This window comes from Bubalus bubalis, chromosome 3, assembly GCF_019923935.1.
Source record: "Bubalus bubalis isolate 160015118507 breed Murrah chromosome 3, NDDB_SH_1, whole genome shotgun sequence".
NCBI classification, from domain to species: Eukaryota; Metazoa; Chordata; class Mammalia; order Artiodactyla; family Bovidae; genus Bubalus; species Bubalus bubalis.
Genome location: NC_059159.1, coordinates 79,874,263 through 79,892,357, shown reverse-complemented (window position 1 = coordinate 79,892,357; position 18,095 = coordinate 79,874,263). Strand labels below are relative to the sequence as shown.

The 18,095-nt window shown below is 39.9% G+C and overlaps 2 protein-coding genes across 5 annotated transcripts in view; one reads left to right on the top strand and one right to left on the bottom strand.

Moving 5' to 3' along the window:
* Nucleotides 1–11,401, bottom strand: part of PLAA (phospholipase A2 activating protein) — a 40,498-nt gene extending 29,097 nt beyond the window's left edge. The window contains exons 1-2 of one of the 3 annotated variants that reach the window (XM_006075600.3): nucleotides 10,849–11,401; nucleotides 3,515–3,708 (exon numbers count right to left, since the gene is read on the bottom strand). In XM_006075600.3, the coding sequence (XP_006075662.1) occupies nucleotides 3,515–3,708; nucleotides 10,849–10,997 (343 nt within the window). In that variant the 5' untranslated portion in view covers nucleotides 10,998–11,401. The remainder of the gene's footprint in view (nucleotides 1–3,514; nucleotides 3,709–10,848) is intronic. The other 2 variants (XM_006075599.3, XM_025281425.2) reach the window with 2 other exon arrangements.
* A 2,464-nt stretch (nucleotides 11,402–13,865) lies between these two features.
* The window catches only part of IFT74 (intraflagellar transport 74), a 99,820-nt gene continuing 95,590 nt past the window's right edge, over nucleotides 13,866–18,095 (top strand). Inside the window, exon 1 of one of the 2 annotated variants that reach the window (XM_025281419.2) lies at nucleotides 13,866–14,012. The gene's annotated coding sequence lies outside the window, so the exon portion shown is untranslated. Of the gene's footprint in view, nucleotides 14,153–18,095 lie in introns of both variants that reach the window. The other variant, XM_025281418.2, reaches the window with a different exon arrangement.

Genomic DNA, 18,095 nt, shown 5'->3' with positions numbered 1-18,095 from the left:
TTTACAAAATCAAGATACATATGATTACATAAAATAAATCTTTGCATTACAAAAACAGGAAAACAAGAACATATATAAAGCAAAGAAAGATAATGATATGAAAAATATTTGCAATTTGTATCAAAGGGTTAATAACTAATTTATAAAGGACTTTTAAAATAGTCAGTAACCTTATACTATATGGGCAAGAATACAGCTCTCAGGGGGGCAAAATGCCAACGAGCCTTCCATATTTAAAAAAATGCCCCCTCCATAATGAGAGATGCAAACTACCCCATACTAAAACATCATTTTGGCAACAATCTAAAAATCTGACAACATATTTGACTGGTAAGGGAAGAAGGGATTCAAATATTGCTGCTGGAAATGCAATAAAGGTTATGACACTAAATTAGGGGGTTTGGCAATAATTAATAAAATTACATATGCATTTACCCTTTGATCCAGAACTGGATATCATACCTAAATTACACTCACACACACATAAAAACCCAACCAAAAGACATTTGTACGAGCAAAAGATTGGAAACTTAGATATCCATCAATAGGAGACCAGTTGAATAAGCTAAAATAGCTTTAGTATAGCTACACAATGAAATATAATGCCACTGTAAAAATGAACGAAGATTTCTATATACAGCAATAAAGTATTCCAGGACAGTATTATCAAGTAAAAATAGCCAGGGTAGAAAACTAAATACAGTATGTTACTTTCTATCTAAGAAAGGGGTAACATAGATATGCTATTTTTTTTTTTTTCCCCAGAAAGAACAGAGCTATTAATAAAAAACTAGTCACTTACAGGGTGGGGGCAGAGAGAGAGAGAGAGAGAGAGAGATAAATAAAATTATGACTGATTCAAATTGCAGAATGGCAGAAACTGACACAACACTGTAAAGCAATTTTCCTCCAACTAACAAAAATTAAAATTTCACATGAAAATAGAATAATACAAAAAATTACTTATAAGAAAAGGATGGTGTGAGAAAGCAACACAGACTTCTCTGAACTCACCATGTTAAACAGCTTTTTCTTTGTAAACTATATGTTTAATTACAAAACAAAATTAATTAAAAAAAAAAATCCTGGACCACAACTCAAATCGAGGTTTCTAAATACTATTTCTCACTAAAAGAAAAACATAAGGTTCTTGACAAAATTGTTGACTTCAGGTCTAGAACATTCTATAGTATCTAAAGTAAGAGCTTACCAAGAAGCCACAGGGGTGTGGAAAAAAGGGAACGTTCTTGCACTGTTGGTGGGAATGAAAATTGATAAAGCCACTATGGAAGATAGTATACAGATTCCTTAAAAAACTAGGAATAAAACGACCATATGACCCAGTAATCCCACTCCTAGGCATATACCCTGAAAAAGACACATGTATCCCATTGTTCGCTGCAGCACTATTTACAATAGCTAGAACATGGAAGGAACCTAGATGTCCATCGACAGATGAATGGATAAGGAAGTTGTACATGTACATATATATGATGGAATATTACTCAGCCATAAAAAGGAATGCATTTGAGACAGTTCTGATGCAGTAGATGAACCTAGAACCTATTATACAGAGTGAAGTGAGTCAGAGAGAGAGAGATAAATATTGTATTCTAACGCACATATAAGGAATCTAGAAAAATGGTACTGAAGAATTTATTTACAGGGCAACAATGGAGAAACAGACATAGAGAATAGACTTATCGACACGGGGAGAGGGGAGGAGAGGGTGAGACGTATAGAAAGAGTAACATGGAAACTTACACTACCATATGTAAAATAGATAGCCAATGGGAATTTGCTGTTTGACTCAGGAAACTCAAACAGGGCCTCTGTATCAACCTAGAGGGGTGGGATGGGGAGAGAGATGGGAGGGAGGTTCAAAAGCGAGGGGATATATGTATACCTATGGCTGATTCATATTGAGGTTTGACAGAAAACAACAAATTCTTTTAAACAATTATCCTTCAATAAAAAATAAATTAAAAAAAAAAAAGAAGATGCCATAGGAACCAATTGTTTAAAGAAGCTTTCAATTGGGACAGTTTGAGAATCAAAAAAGAAAACAAGATGTTAGGGAATCAACTCATTCTGAAACCATCAAAAGAGGTGGGGGAGGGCAGAAGGCAAGCATTTACCTGCCTTTCTGGGTAAGTGTGCCACAGGGTAAACAAACAGTAGATGTGGTAGGTTCTTAACTAAACATGCTAGGTATTAAATCCAGAAATGGCAGAATTAGAGTAAATTTTTTTTTTTGAGGGGTCAACAAGCTATGGCCTGTGGGCCACCTGATTTTGTACGGTGCACAAACTAATAATAGTTTTTATATTTTTAAGTGGGTGAGAGGAAAATAAGGCACTTCTTGACATATGAAAATTATATGACATTCATATTTCAGTGTCCATAAATAAAGGTTTACTGAAACACAGACATGTTCACTCATTTAATGGCCGCTTCTCCACGCAACAGCAGAGGTGAGCAGTTATGAAAGTGACTGCATGGCCTGCAAATCCTAAAATATTTACTATCTTGCCCTGTACAAAGTTTACCAAAGCCTATTATAGTGCTATACATTGAACTATTTACAAATGAAATAGTATATTGGAAATTTCCTTTAAAATAATGTTGTGGAAGGGGCAGAAGATGAAACCAAATAGGCCATGTGTTGATAATCCTTAAAGCTATGCAAATACATGGGTGGAAGAGAGCATTATAGTATTTCTCTTAAAACACGTTGTCCCTACTTTTATATACATTTGAGGATGTCCTTTAAAAAAAGTTCTAAAAAAATCTGTATCATTCTGTATTGAAGATTTCCCATACCTACGCACAAAGCATTTTGCAAACTCCTTAAAGGAATTAAGTTTAGAATGCTTATGGGCCATACTATTTGCTTACAGATATCCCAAACTATTCCAGAAACAACAACAGCAACAACAAAAAGTACACATACTATATCGATTAACTGTATCCTTTTATAACCAAGAGCTGTTAAGCAATCACAAGTCCAGGAATATAACAGAATCAGAAATATATACAAATCACAGAAAACATTATTCAAAAGTATTACATACTCTCAAATAATGATATCAGACCCCCTACATACATTCCTTCTGAGACTTAATTTGCTGCATAAATATGGAAATAACAGTCCAAAGATAAAGGAAGTGCTCTCAGTTTTCCGGAGTAAATGAATTCCTTGCAAAATTTTGGTTGAAAAACCAAAGTTACAAAGCTTATAAAACTATAATCTCTCCCTTTTATAAGTGAAATCTTTGCTTTTTACATATATAAATATGTCAGCCCTTACTGATGACACTAAGTCTATAACAGAGAATTTATAGAACAATGATGAGTCAAAAGGTTTTCTGAATCAAGCCACAGTGATAGGTAATAATAATAATAATAATAATAATAATAATAATAATAAAACCAGGGAAAGCAGATATAAGAATTTTATCTTCAAAAAGATGACACTTATTCAAACAGAAAAATGCCAAAGTGTTACACTCACCAGTGTTTTTGTGACCTTTTAGTACATAAAGTGGTGCTGGACTCTCAAGAGAAAAAACGCAAATATTGTGGTCATTTCCTCCAGTGGCGATTAGTCCATGAGGGTACACGTCACTTGAAGGTATGATGCATACACAAGAGACAAAATTGGAGTGGCCACTCATACAGTGCATTTCTGTAAAGCCCCTGTTAGGACTGGAAAGACATGACAGTTAGTAAGATATACACTGGTCCCCTTACTTTATTTCTACTTATCAGCCTTGTTACCCTAAGAAATCTCTAGTGAAGTGAAACATTCATGCAACTGGGATAATGGAATCTACTATCTATAAGCCTAAAACTACTGAGGACCTTTTCATACTATGAAACATTAACTTAGTATTCATTAGTATAGATACTAATACTAAGTAGCTAGACTATCAATCACACTCAATATGTGAACTAAAGGGACTAATACAGGGACATATAAATGACTGCTCTAGGGACACAGGATATTAATAACTGCCTGGGGATTAGAATAATTGCCAAACTGTTATACATATCATTCGCTTGGCATCACTGCCTTACATAACAAGAGAAACAACAGATATATATATATATATATATATATATATACACACACCACGTGGAAGGCAATAAATTAGCTGCTGAGGGGAATTAAAGAATTATATTTCTGACTCAAACTAAATCAAGGAGTTTGTGATTCAGCTAAAGGAGATAACACAAGTGTACATAAAGAGGGAAGAGTCCTAGATAAATATTGCACACATACTCATTCATTCCTTTTCCAAACACCATTATAACAATACATATTGTTTTGTATAATGCATATTCTGTTTCTATCTATGTTTATTTTAAGAAAGGCATTAAATCCCCAAGGTCAGAGAGAATAAGAAAAAAAAAAAAAGGAACAATTATAACACTGAATACTGAAAACTGACAGAAATGTAGTAACAGCCTTAGGATACGTGAATAAAATGAGTTCTAAACAGGAACAGGGCCTCTAAAGAGGCCCAATTTACCAATGAACCTCCAAAAGGCTCAAGAATGAGCACCATTACATGTCTCTAGGAAATGGGGACAAAAAAAGGTAGGAACTAGAATTAGGAAAGCTAGTTGAAAGTCTTCAGAGTCAGAAGTGGAATCATTTCAAAAAATCTTCAAAGGAAGGTATTTGGTAGTAGCTATTTTTTTTTTTCCTCCAAATCTTTTCTTTTTTTTAAATTTTATTTTAAATTAGAGGATAATTACCTTATGATGATATTGTGATGTTTCTGCCATACATCAACATGAATTGGCCATAGGTATACACATGTAAAATTTTAACTTGTCTATTTTGGTGCGGTTTTTTAAAAATGTGGTTTCAGAAACCATTTTATCAATAAGTCCAAAGAAATGTAAAAGATAAGACATCTTAAAAAGTCTATATTATATATACTAAATCTACCTAAACGTGCCCCTTAGCACTCTCTAGTATCAATGTTTGTGTGTAGTGTTCTGTGAAGCTCTTAATGGCAGAATCCAGACTTGGTTTTTGTTTTCATCTTCCTAAATTTGCAGCACAGTGTTCTACATGATAATCATTAAGTACTTCTTGAATCAGTGGGGGGAAAAAAATGCATACAGCATCAAGAAAAAAAACAAAACAAAAACAAAGTGCCCCTTGTACCCAGCAAAAGTCAGAAGTTTTTTCTTCAGAAAAGTCTTTGGCTGGAAGGAGAGGGCGGTAACACAGGCACAGTTGAGCCTTGGGGTATGGGTGGTGCATGGGTGAAAAATCCACCTGTGATGCAGAGGACCTGGGTCAGGAAGATCCCCTGGGCGAGGAAATGACAACGCAGTCCAGTATTTTTCCCTGGAGAATCCCATGGACAGGAGAGCCTGGAGGGCTGATCCATAGAGTCACAGAACTGAACACACACACACCCTAATACTAAGCACAGGATAAGAATTACTAGACATTTGGGCTAATATAGTGACCAAAACAAACAGGGAGGGGAAACAACCAATTTAGAGGAAACAGACCACTTAGGGAGAAAATAACTTAAAAATAAAAAATCAGCATTTGCATCCTTAGAGATATAAGATATTGAAACCATGAAACAAAAACATAATTTCACAAAAAGTCAAGGCAATTTTTGAGAAAGTATAGTAGAGAGAGAGAAAAAAAGAGATACACGGAGAGAAATAAAAAAGCAATTTAGAAACAAGTTCAATATATGAATAAAAAGTTCCACAAAAGAAGACAGATAAAATGGAGACAATAAAAGTAAAGAATTTAAGAAAACGTTCCAGAACGTATGGACATGAGTTTTCACATTCAAAGAGGCCACATTTAATGAACCTGAAGAATGAATGTAGACTGCCTTCCAGAGAGAAAAAAAAAATAGGTCAAGAATCACAATGACTTCAGACTTACTGAAACACAATGAATACAATGGAATAATGGCTTCAAAATTCTGAAGAAAAATTATTTGGAAATTACAATGCTACAAACTTTTAAATTATTATTCAGGTAGCTAGGCAGGCTAAAATCATTTTCCAAATGTAGGTCTTAATACACTATCACTGCGCTGTATTTCAGGAAGCTCCTGGAGGATGTATTCTAATAAGGTGTCAAGGAAGAAAACCAAGAAAGTTTAAGGATAACTGATAGAAGAAATTCAACACAAGAGTCCAAAAATGGCTTAAGAGGACACTGAAGGAAGATCCCAGGACTAGTTGTGCACCAGATCAAGTGAGAAAGTGAGACTGTTAAATAACCAGTGTCTAGAGGTCTTGAAAGGAGATTTAGGTGATCAGTAAACAATATAAAGTTGAATTAGTGATGCATTCATAGAAAGTTAAAAACAAAAAACAAGAAAATTATTAACTACAAGGAAATCATAAAATTGTTGAGGAAAAGCTACCAGTTTATTCCACACCTCAGGTGTAGACAGATTCTGTACAGTCACAAAATACTGATTTAGTCTAAATTAAACTATAAGGGTCAGAGCATAGAAAGGATGCCTATTTGAGGTGGATTGGCAGAAAGCAGAAAAGAGAGCTATATTTTCATATTCCCTGATAAGAACTAACAGAAAACACTAAAACAGAGAACTAAAAAAATGTTTAAAGAAATAGCAGTATAGCACTTTATATAAAAATATGGAAGAAAAATTAAAAAATAAGCCATTAAAACAGATGAAAATTTTGCCTCTAAGAAAAGGGAATAGTGGGTTGGAGGGCAGAAAGTAATGGCTCTAATTTCGAAATAAACTCCACTTGACTAAGGACCCAAGTGCTCAGTAAACATGAGGGAGAAGTTACTCCAACCTTGGCATGGTCAGGGAATATCTAATGAATGAGGCTGAATCTGAAGTTGGAGTCTTTCAAACACGGATAGTTTTCAAAAGGCAAAGCAATCACTGGTGACAGACTTGGGAAATCCAGTTTACTGTGAGGTGGGCTTCTAGAGGCTTGGAGCCATCTGCAATAACAGCATGTTGACTGGTTCAGGTCAATGTACAACCAAAAAAATAAAGTCTCCAATCTGAAGCACCTTCAGAAGGCCTGGAGGCTTTCTGGGTTTTCAGAGGGTCCTTGTGAAAGATAAGGTATCTGATTTAGTCCACACTAGAACTATTTTGGGAGAAGGCAATGGCACCCCACTCCAGTACTCTTGCCTAGAAAATGCCATGGACAGAGGAGCCTGGTAGGCTGCAGTCCATGGGGTCGCTAAGAGTCGGACACAACTTAGCGACTTCACTTTCACTTTTCACTTTCATGCATTGGAGAAGGAAATGGCAACCCGCTCCAGTGTTCTTGTCTGGAGAATCCCAGGGAGGGTGGAGCCTCAAGGGCTGCCGTCTATGGGGTCGCACAGAGTCGGACACAACTGAAGAGACTTAGCAGCAGAACTATTTTGCCTCCTTGAAACTAAATTTCCCCTTCATTACCAGTCCATCCCTACATTACCCAAATCCAGAACCCTATCAACAATGGACATGAGAAAACGAAAACGTGTACTCGTTGGCTCCGAACATTTTACTGCACTTCACTAATTTCATTAATATACCATGAAATAAATAGAAACTGTCAGGATGTCAGCCTTGAGGAGACTTTTCATGACACTAAAGGTATGGCTGAGACACTAGTTCGGCTGCCTAAAGAGTGACTATGAGATGCTCTACTATAGTTCTACAGTTCTCTTGGAACTGAGAGGAAAACCACCTTATCACAACAATCCCACTATTGAGCCCTGTGCCTGGAAATAATCAGTGTTAGTCGAAAACCACATGAATTCTAAAAACAAAACCAAAAGACAACATGAATTGAGTGAGAAAAACTAGTTATTAAAGAGAAGATCATTTCAGCTCCAAGTTCCTCATGTTTTTGTAATCCAGTGATTTAAGCTCTTGGCAATCTAGCACAGTCCTATAAAACATGTGAAAGTTTAAAGATTCAGCTATCCAACAGATTTCAACGATTACAACAAGCATTCTTTAACGACTCCTTACTGTGGCATTCATAACCTACTGGGCATGTGCTGCTACTGAATTCAATGTTAAATGCAGTTTAGTCAGTAATTGGTACTCAAATACACAAGAAGTTACGTATCAGTGTTACCAAGTGGTTTGGCATATCATAAATCTCGAAGTTAGAGAAGACCTGATCCAGTTCAATATAGAAGTTTGCTCTATAAATCCCTAATTTTTCTTGGCTGCATGACTGCAAAAGCCTATAAACAGATCTCTTTCCACATTTATCCCTTTGTAATTCATTCTCCACATGAAGCTAGCAGAAACTTCTCCACAGGTAAATCAAATCATGCTGCTCCCTGCTGAAACTCTTTGGGGGCTTCTACCTACTAACTCCTTTCCTTAGCCCTCTTCTGGGCATGTCCTGGCTTCTGCTTAAGATCTGCCTGCACTTCACAGCTCATTCCCTCCTGCACACAGGGACTTTTCTCCTATTTGGTCCAGAGCTGTGTCTGCTCTTCCTACTGCCTACAATACTCTTCCAACTGACTCACTTCCGTTCCTCATTCCCTTGACTACCTCCAGCGCAGTGCCTTTTAAGAAGAAACAAAAACCCAATACACCTTTCTCAGAGAGGCCTCCTTCTTTAACATCTCTCTCCACTCAACTCTCTGTTTTCTTCACAGTACACATGCCAAAGTGTAATTATTTATTTGGTTGTTTTCTTCATCCATCTTCCCTCCTAGATTGTAGCTAAGATCCATAAACACAGGAAACTAGTCTTTTTATTCTTCTTCAGGATCACAGACAAAAAGGAGGCTCTCAATAAATAGTGATCATCTGAATTTATGGATGAAAATGTATGGTTTCATTGAGTGAAATCTCTGATGTGAGAATTACTACATAAACTAACTCACCTCAATTTTTCCCTTTCTAAAAAGAAATCTGCCTTCTAGGTCTTAAATTTCCTGTTCTGTTCAGTTCACTCAGTCGTGTCCGACTCTTTGTGACCCCATGGACCACAGCACGCCAGGCTTCCCTGTCCATCACCAACTCTTGAAGCCTACTCAAACTCATGTCTATTGAATCAGTGATGCCATCCAACCATCTGATTCTCTGTCGTCCACTTCTCCTCCCATCTTCAATCTTTCCCAGCATCAGGGTCTTTTCAAATGAGTCAGTTCTTTGCATAAGATGGCCAAAGTATTGGAGTTTTAGTTTCAACATCCGTCCTTCCAATGAATATTCAGGGCTGATTTCTTTTAGGATGGACTGGTTGGATCTCCCGGTAGCCCAAGGGACTCTCAAGAGTCTTCTCCAACACCACAGCTCAAAAGCATCAATTCTTCGGCTCTCAGCTTTCTTTATAGTCCAATACTCTCACATGAAAAACCACAGCTTTGACTAGACGGACCTTTGTTGGCAAAGTAATGTCTCTGCTTTTTAATATGCTGTCTAGGTTGGTCATAACTTTTCTCCCAAGGAGTAAGTGTCTTTTAATTTCATGGCTGCAGTCACCATTTGCAGTGGTCTTGGAGCCCCCCAAAATAAATTCTCTCGCTGTTTCCATTGTTTCCCCATCTATTTGCCAAGAAGTGATGGGATCAGATGCCATGATCTTAGTTTTCTGAATGCTGAGCTTTAAGCCAACTTTTTCACTCTCTTCTTTCACTTTCATCAAGAGGCTCATCAGTTCTTCTTCGCTTTCTGCCATAAGTGTGTCATCTGAATAATGGAGGTTATTGATACTTCTCCTGGCAATCTTGATTCCAGCTTGTGCTTCATCCAGCCTGGAGTTTCGCATGATGTACTACACTGCATATAAGTTAAATAAGCAGGGTGACAAAATACAGCCTTGCGGTACTCTTTTCCTGATTTGGAACCAGTCTGTTGTTCCATGTCCAGTTCTAACTGTTGCTTCCTGACCTGCATACAGATTTCTCAGGAGGCAAGTCAGGTGGGCTGGTATTCCCATCTCTTTCAGAATTTTCCACAGTTTGTTGTGATCCACACAGCCAAAGGCTTTGGCATAGTCAATAAAGCAGAAGTAGATGTTTTTCTGGAACTCTCTTGCTTTTTCTGCGATCCAACAAATGTTGGCCATTTGGTCTCTGGTTCCTCTGCCTTTTCAAAATCCAGCTTGAACATCTGGAAGTTCACCATCCACGTACTGTTGAAGCATTTCCTGTTACAACCAGCTAAATCAGGGCTAAACCCTTGAACTTGATTAATCTCTTGAAAATCTTTTGAAGGCAATGGGTTTTCTCTCAAGAAAACACCCTCTCCCCACATCCATAAAACAGTTGAGGAGTTTCCTCCCCTCCACTCAAGTCCATCACCTAACTCGGACTAAGAAACTCTGCGTTGGATAACGTGGAGAGGAGCCAAGGCAACTTCCTGCAATGCAATTTTCGAGAACCTTAGTTCTCAAATTTGAGGGAAGACTACAGAGCAAATTCTTAGTAAAGAAGAGGATTTACTTCAATCACATGCCAGATGCCTTCACACTACCTCATTAATGAGGGTTCACCTGGCATCAAAAAATTTTCAAATCGAACACACGGGAAAATCATCGTTCACAAACTGAAGCCACAAAAAATAAAAGGATCGTCCAAGGTCACTCACTTTTTTAGTGGTCAAGTTAGGACAAGAAAGTAGGTCTCTGTTCCCCTAACCTAGCACTCTTTCCACATAAATCTCACACGTTTCTTACACGGCGTACCCAGAGAGCCAGTTATCTCAGAACTGGGAGGGAGCGCGGATCGCAGGGAAGGCCAGGAAGAGAGGGAAGAGGGCAGGGAAGGGACACTCTCTTCCTGGACTCCGCAGGAAGCCTGCAGCACAACTGGGGGCTAACCGGACTCGGGGCGCTCACCTGTTTGGGACCCAGAGGCGGGTGGTGCGATCTCGGGACACGGACACAAAAGCCCCCGGTGGATAGAGGCAGCATACCAGGCCCCTCACGTCCAGCTCGTGGCCCGAGAGCGAGCAGCTCAGCCGGTACCTGCAGGAGCCGCTCGCCATGGCCCTGGTGGGTCCGGCGCCCGGTGCCGGGGCACCGCGCGAGATCGGTCAGTCGGCGAGGCCCGGCGGGCTGCTGGAGAGCGCCTGCAGGTGAGGGACGCCGGGCCCGGAAGAACCCAAGGGCCGGTGCGGAAGGGCGGCAGGGAAGGGGCGCGCCGAGCGGGCCGAGTGACACAGCAACCCTGACATGCACACCGGAATTCATCATCGGCCTCAGCCCGCCATGACGCAGAGTGTGTGCGTCCTGACTGCTGAGGCCGAGACGGAGACGACTGTCGCTTGGACCACCAGCTGAGGAACAGATACCACCGCCGGCCTCTTCGTCTGGGCGCCCGAATCTGGTTCCTTTCCGAGCCCGAGTCCTCTCCGAGCCCTAGCTGAGCTTTTTATTTTGATAGCGGATGTGGTCCGAACTACAAATCCCAGAATGCCATGCGTCAGCGGGGCGTGAGTCACAGGAGCGCCAAATCCGGGTGTTTTAAATCTTGGTCCGCCCGGCTGATTTGAGTTTTAAATGTTGGTCCGCCTGGCTAATTGAGTTCGCTTCGCGTGTTGTCTTGGGAGCAATCTTATTCCGATTTCCCCAAACTCTGCGTTGTCTCCTGAGGTGTTTTTTTGTTTTTGTTTTTTTAATATAAGACGAGAGAGCTTGGGACTAAACTGGAAACAATCACTTGCCTTAAATTCTGTGAATACTAAACCGGGTTCTTGGTATTTTAGAGAAAGTTTTGTTTTGTTTTGTTTTTTAAGATTTTCTCTCAAACTGTCACAGCTCTATACAAATGGAAAATGTTGGGTCTCCCTTATGTCTGAAAACACCGACGGAAAAGGCATGTCAGTAGCTTCTCTATGAGACCATATGAAATAGTTGGACATTAGAAGTTGAAGGTTTTTCTTTCTAGCTTTTCTGCTGGGGCTCTGTAGTAAAAAAAGATTAAGAACGGAAAAACGTTTTTTGTTGTTGTTACATGTATTATATATAATCAAAGAGAAATTCAGAAATGAATAGCTCGGTGACTAGATTTTGGGCTTATACAGCATCTTAACAAAGGAACAATAAGTTTCTACACAAGTGATAAAAGGACTAAGTCTTTAGAGGCAGCATTATGGCAAGGCAATTAGATGGGAAACTAACAGTAAAGGCTAATTAATTTTTTTTATTAGATTTCTCTGGTGCAGTCTCCAGGCTGATAAAGGTCTCCAATGATTAACTTTTGTCCTTCTGTTTAAGAGGCAAGGAAGGGCGACTTTGAAAATTTATATTCTCCTTGGACTTCCCTGGTGGCTCAGACGGTAAAGCATCTGTCTACAATGCAAGGAGACCCAGGTTCGAGCCCTGGGTTGGGAAGATCCCCTGGAGAAGGAAAACGCGATCTACTCCAGAACTATTGCCTGGAAAATCCCATGGACAGAGGAGCCTTGTAGGCTACAGTCTATAGGGTCGCAAAAAGTCGGACACGCCTGAGCGACTTCACATTCACTTTACGGAAATAGCGGAATGGAGAGCTTTTCTTGTATCTTACATCTTTTCAATTGCCTTCCACTCAAAATAAGCCTTTTACCAATGTGGCATACTTTGGGATGGCAAATTCTACTTCCCTTTACTGCTGCTAAGTCGCTTCAGTCGTGTCCGACTCTGTGCGACCCCATAGACGGCAGCCCACCAGCCTCCCCCGTCCCTGGGATTCTCCAGGCAAGAACACTGGAGTGGGTTGCCAGTTCCTTCTCCAATGCGTGAAAGTGAAAAGTGAAGGTGAAGTCGCTCAGTCGTGTCCGACTTTTCGCGACCCCATGCACTGCAACGCACCCGGCTCCTCTGTCCATGGGATTTTCCAGGCAAGAGTACTGGAGTGGGGTGCCATTGCCTTCTCCGACTTCCCTTTACTGCAGTGACCCTAAAGACAACAAATGACCACTACAAATATGTTGATCTCAAGTGGAGTAATTACACGAAAATGTTTTACAAACTTCGAGAACTCAGTCACAGAACATTATTTCATTGTGTATTGCACTGATTTTAACCTACTTGAAAGCAGGCTGCTGCTGCTGCTAAGTCGCTTCAGTCGTGTCCGACTCTGTGCGGCCCCATAGACGGCAGCCCACCAGCCTCCCCCGTCCCTGGGATTCTCCAGGCAAGAAGACTGGAGTGGGTTGCCATTTCCTTCTCCTTGAAAGCAGGCATACAACAGTAAACTGGACATAAAGAATGTATGCAAGATGGAAACAATGTGAAAATGTTAAAAGATATATATATATATATTTATACACACACACACACACATATATATATATAATTAGAGCTCCCATCACATTTAAGCTGACTATAGGAAAACTGGAAAAAAAAACCTGAAAGTTCCTTGTATTAGAGAAGTAGGATTTGAGATGACGTAGTCTCATTTTTAATTAAAAACATTGATATTAAAGTAATTCTTTTAAGCCAATTCGCTGTAAATTCAGTCCTCACAGAATCATTCTGAAAGGAAGCCTAAAGGTATAAAGCCTTCAATGAAGTGAGAACATATGCTTCCAGAATCGCATCGGGACTTAATGCTGTATCTTATGTGTTGTGTTCCTTCCTTCTAATGAAAACTACCGCTAATTAGAAGTAAAAAGACTACCACGAATGCTGCCTACCACGGAACAACTTGAAATAATTCTCATTAAAAAGTTTGACGTAGTACAAGTGACGTTACACAGCGATATAATAAAATTCGCTGGAGTGAGTTCACCTCAGGTACACAGATTATTCTGATTATAAAGAAAACCAGTTTCCAAATAAAATATTCATTCCTAGCCAAAATGCCGTTTTCTGTCTCTTCCAGAAAAGCTCTGAGGTACCGAGGATACGACTATTCCAGTCGTCAAATATCGCGAGAACATTTCACTCTCGCTTCACTGAGCGGAGGCCGAGGATTGGCCAATCAGATGAGGCACCCCGCCCCCTGTTGCCGGGCGACGGAAAGGCTCGCGGCTACCAGCGATTAGGCTTTGAGGGCCTAGGAAAGGTGCACGTAGGTGAGCGTGGCTTTTCCTGTTAGAGAGCGGGTTCGCGGGGCCGACCGGTGGGCTACGCGGTGGTGGAGGGCTCGCAAGAAGTTCGAGTGCCCCTGGGTGGTGCGACCGCGCTCCTTTCGCACCCCTCAGCGCCGGCTGAGGTGAGAAATCCCCGGTCCCAACTTGCTTCTTGCCTCCCTTACTGGTTATCTTAGCTTGGGCGATGCTGATGCACTTCAAACAAAATAAACCCGGCTCTTAGGAGTTCTCCAGCCCGACGCCGGGCTAAGGAAGGCCCATTTTTAGTTCTGCAGAACATGAGAAGAGATTTTCTCACACAGTCCCCTAAGCAGACCTGCCAGGGGACCAGAGGGAACGACCCGAGCGCCTCAGAAAATTAACTGTGGGCTGAATTTTGCTCGAAGTAATAATAGCTGTCTGTCTGTTGGTCATAGCAGAAGGGACTTAGCAACTTTCCGCTTCTTCAAATATATTAAAATGGTTGGTTTGGGGAGGATAATGATTGTGATAATAATTAGGAGCCAGGTATTTCAGTATCTGAAATCATCACAAAGACTGCAAGCTGGAGCTGTCGCCATACTACAGTAAGAAAACACGCCCTGAGGGTGTACGGCTGGTAACTGTCGGAGCTCCGTTAGTTTCCCTAATCTTTCTGGAACCTCTCTGGTTGTGTGAATAACCCCTTAGATTATGCGCATATTTGAAAGACTAACCTCGAAGTTAGTGGCATGTTTGTTACTAGTACTCCTCCCTTGTATTTTACCCCATGGAACTGATCAAATGTTAACTAAATTTGTTCCCCCGCTGTAATAAAGCAGTGGCAAAGAAAATCGGGTGGAATTCTATGTATTGTCCATTTTCTTAAAGTTTTCAGGAAAGCTAGAGTAACCCCAAGTATTTTTGCTGAGTAAAGGAAGGTTTATTGTCTTAACTTTCTCTGAGAGGAAACCGTTTTTTCCCCCCTTGCCACTGCCTTAGTTCCAACACCAGGGATGGAACTGGCGCCCCCTGTAGTGGAAACACAGAGTTAACCACTGGACTGCCAGGGAAGTCCCTGGGAGAAACTGTCTGGACTATAGACCTTGACTGCCTTTGAAAAAGTCATTTTATAAAACTTACTTTTCCATTTGAAATAATAGTAATAATTCTGTTACTTTGTCCGAAGAGTTCAAAATGGCCAGAAAATAGAACCACGGAGCTAGTTGGAATGGGAAGATTCTAAGTCTGCTGTGAACATATTAAATATAAAGTAATAATGGGATATCTGAATAGAAATCCACCTTCCCCCCCAATAGTTGAAAACTCAGAATTGATGTCCAGTTTTAAGGACAGAACTGGAGATACTGATTTATGAGTCATCAGCCTAGTTAGAGTTATATGAAAACAAAATATTACGGAGAGGAGAGAAACAATTCCAGGACTGATCATGAATAATGCCAAGGAAACCCAGAGAAGAAGTACTGGGCAGGGGCTATAGAAATTGAGAAGCCGTTTTGGTTCAAGAAGTGATTTATTTTCTTTTTGATAATTTAGTAAATGTTTGTAGCTTTTTTGTAGCTGGCAATGCCTTCATGTGGGAGGAAATACAGAAGGTACAAAAGAAAAAGGTTTTGCCTGGCACTGAGATTAATGCTGGGGATATAAAGATGAATAAGATCCAGCTCTTGCCTTCAAGGTGGAAAAGTATTTAAGCAGATTGGTGTGATAGGTCCTGGGATAGATATGTATATAGATGCATAGTAGCAGTTCAGACAGACCTGTAAATTCAAATAGAAGAAGGTTAGGGTGGTTATGAACTGGTGGTTGATGAATTCCTAGGGAGAATAACAGGCAAGATGTGTGTTATGCAAGGGACAAGTCAGGAGGCCAATATAATAATCCACTTGAGTCCATGAGGCTCTGAACAGTATAATAGCAATGGAGAGTAAGTTATATTTTAAACATTTAGAAATAAAAGTAGGATTATGTGGTTAGCCGTGGGAAATGAGGGAGAGGGAGAAATCAAGGACTAAATTTCTGGCTTGTGTGATTAGGAGGTACACCAGGAGGAAGAGTAAATTCAGGAGAGATGACAGTGAGTTTACGTTTTCATTTATTTTCAAATGTTGATACTATATTGAAGTGAAAATGGCAAGTAATTATTTGGATATAAACACCTCAGAGGGAGTGTGAGGAGTCAGGACTGGAGATTCAGTATTGTGAGTCATCAGCTTATTAATTGCTCAAACCCTGAGTATAGATGAGGTGGATCAATGAGAGGATAGAGAGGAAAAAGAAAAATAGACTGGTTCATATCTTGAGAAATGCTACAATAGAGGCAGGTAGAATAAGATGAAGGAGACTGAAAGAGGAGAAACAGAAGAGGGGAGTATCACCGAGATGGTTGCAATATTTTAGAATTTGCCTGTGTAGAAAAAGAATATATAGGACAGAATTAAAGGTGGTTTCAGAATCAAGAAATTAGTTTTTAGGGTTAGGAAAGAATGGAACATGACACCAGACTCAAAGAAAGGAGAAAGTTTAAAGACATAGTCAATCAATTCAGTTGCTCAAAGAGCCCGACTCGTTGCGATCCCATGGACTGCAGCACGCCAGTTTCCCCTGTCCATCACCAACTCTTGGAGCTTGCTCAAACTCAAGTCCATTGAGTCGGTGATGCCATCCAACCATCTCTTCCTCTGTTGTCCCCTTCTCAGGAGCTGGATAATGCTCTGAAGGAGCTTGGGGCAGGGGTTAGGGAGAAGGAGTTTGGCAAGGAGAGGGAAGCTAATGTCCCAGAGGTGTGGGATTAAGAGGATAAATCAGAATAGAGAATGATCTTGAATGAGAAAAGTCATGGCTATTGAGATTGGAAGGTAGCATTGATATAGGTAAGTTGATTTGCTCCAAATATGATGGATTTCACATCTTAATTTTCTTAATTATGAAATTGAGTCATCTGCTGAAAGAGGCAGGAGTAGAAAAGTTGTTAAGAATTGGAATCATCAAGGACAGTAGCTTATCAAGGATTAATAAAATAATTTCAGAGATATGAAGATCCATCTAAACTTGGTGACTAGGACTTTGCAGTTCTCCATTATACACAGCTGTGAGATTTCCATCAGCAGTGTTCAGCAGTCCAGGCTGAATGTAGAGAATAGTTTCTGATTTGTGAAATGGGTTGAAGTGTTCAAGGATGCAAATTAGTTGATGGTGCTCATGAAACAGTAATTTAATGTTGAGAAGGAAAGAATTCTTGAAAATGACCATCATGGTCACTAATGTCTTCTTCAATGGGGATTTCAATGGGCATTTCAGTGTTCATCTTACTTGAATTCCCAGAAGAAAATGTCATGGCTGACCATTCTTGCCTTCTCTTGGCATCTCTGACACACTCCTGGCTTTTCTGTTAGCTTTCTGAGTCTTTGTTTTCCATCTCTTATACAAGCTTTCCCTCTTCTATGCAACCTGTATATATTTACATTCCTCAGGCCAGAGTTTTGGGTACTCTTTTTCTCCATATTTTCTCTCTAGTTCAGAATCTTTAAAACTTTTGAACATTACCCATAATAGGACATATATCTTATGTTATAGACCCATGTACACATATGTGTAAATTTACATAAATATAACATAAACAAAAATTTAATGAAACAGTACCCTTCCTATGTGCAGTGAAACCTCTTATATCTTCTGTTCTATTTCATATTTAACCCATATTGGTCATAACCCTCTAAATTGTTTTTATAAGATACTAATAGATTATGACCATAATTTTATTTTATTTTTAAACTTTACATAATTATATTAATTTTGCCAAATATCAAAATGAATCCACCACAGGTATACATGTGTTCCCCATCCTGAACCCTCCTCCCTCCTCCCTCCCCATTCCATCCCTCTGGGTCGTCCCAGTGCACCAGCCCCAAGCATCCAGTATCGTGCATCGAACCTGGACTGGCAACTCGTTTCATACATGATATTTTACATGTTTCAATGCCATTCTCCCAAATCTTCCCACCCTCTCCCTCTCCCACAGAGTCCATAAGACTGTTCTATACATCAGTGTCTCTTTTGCTGTCTCGTACACAGGGTTATTGTTAC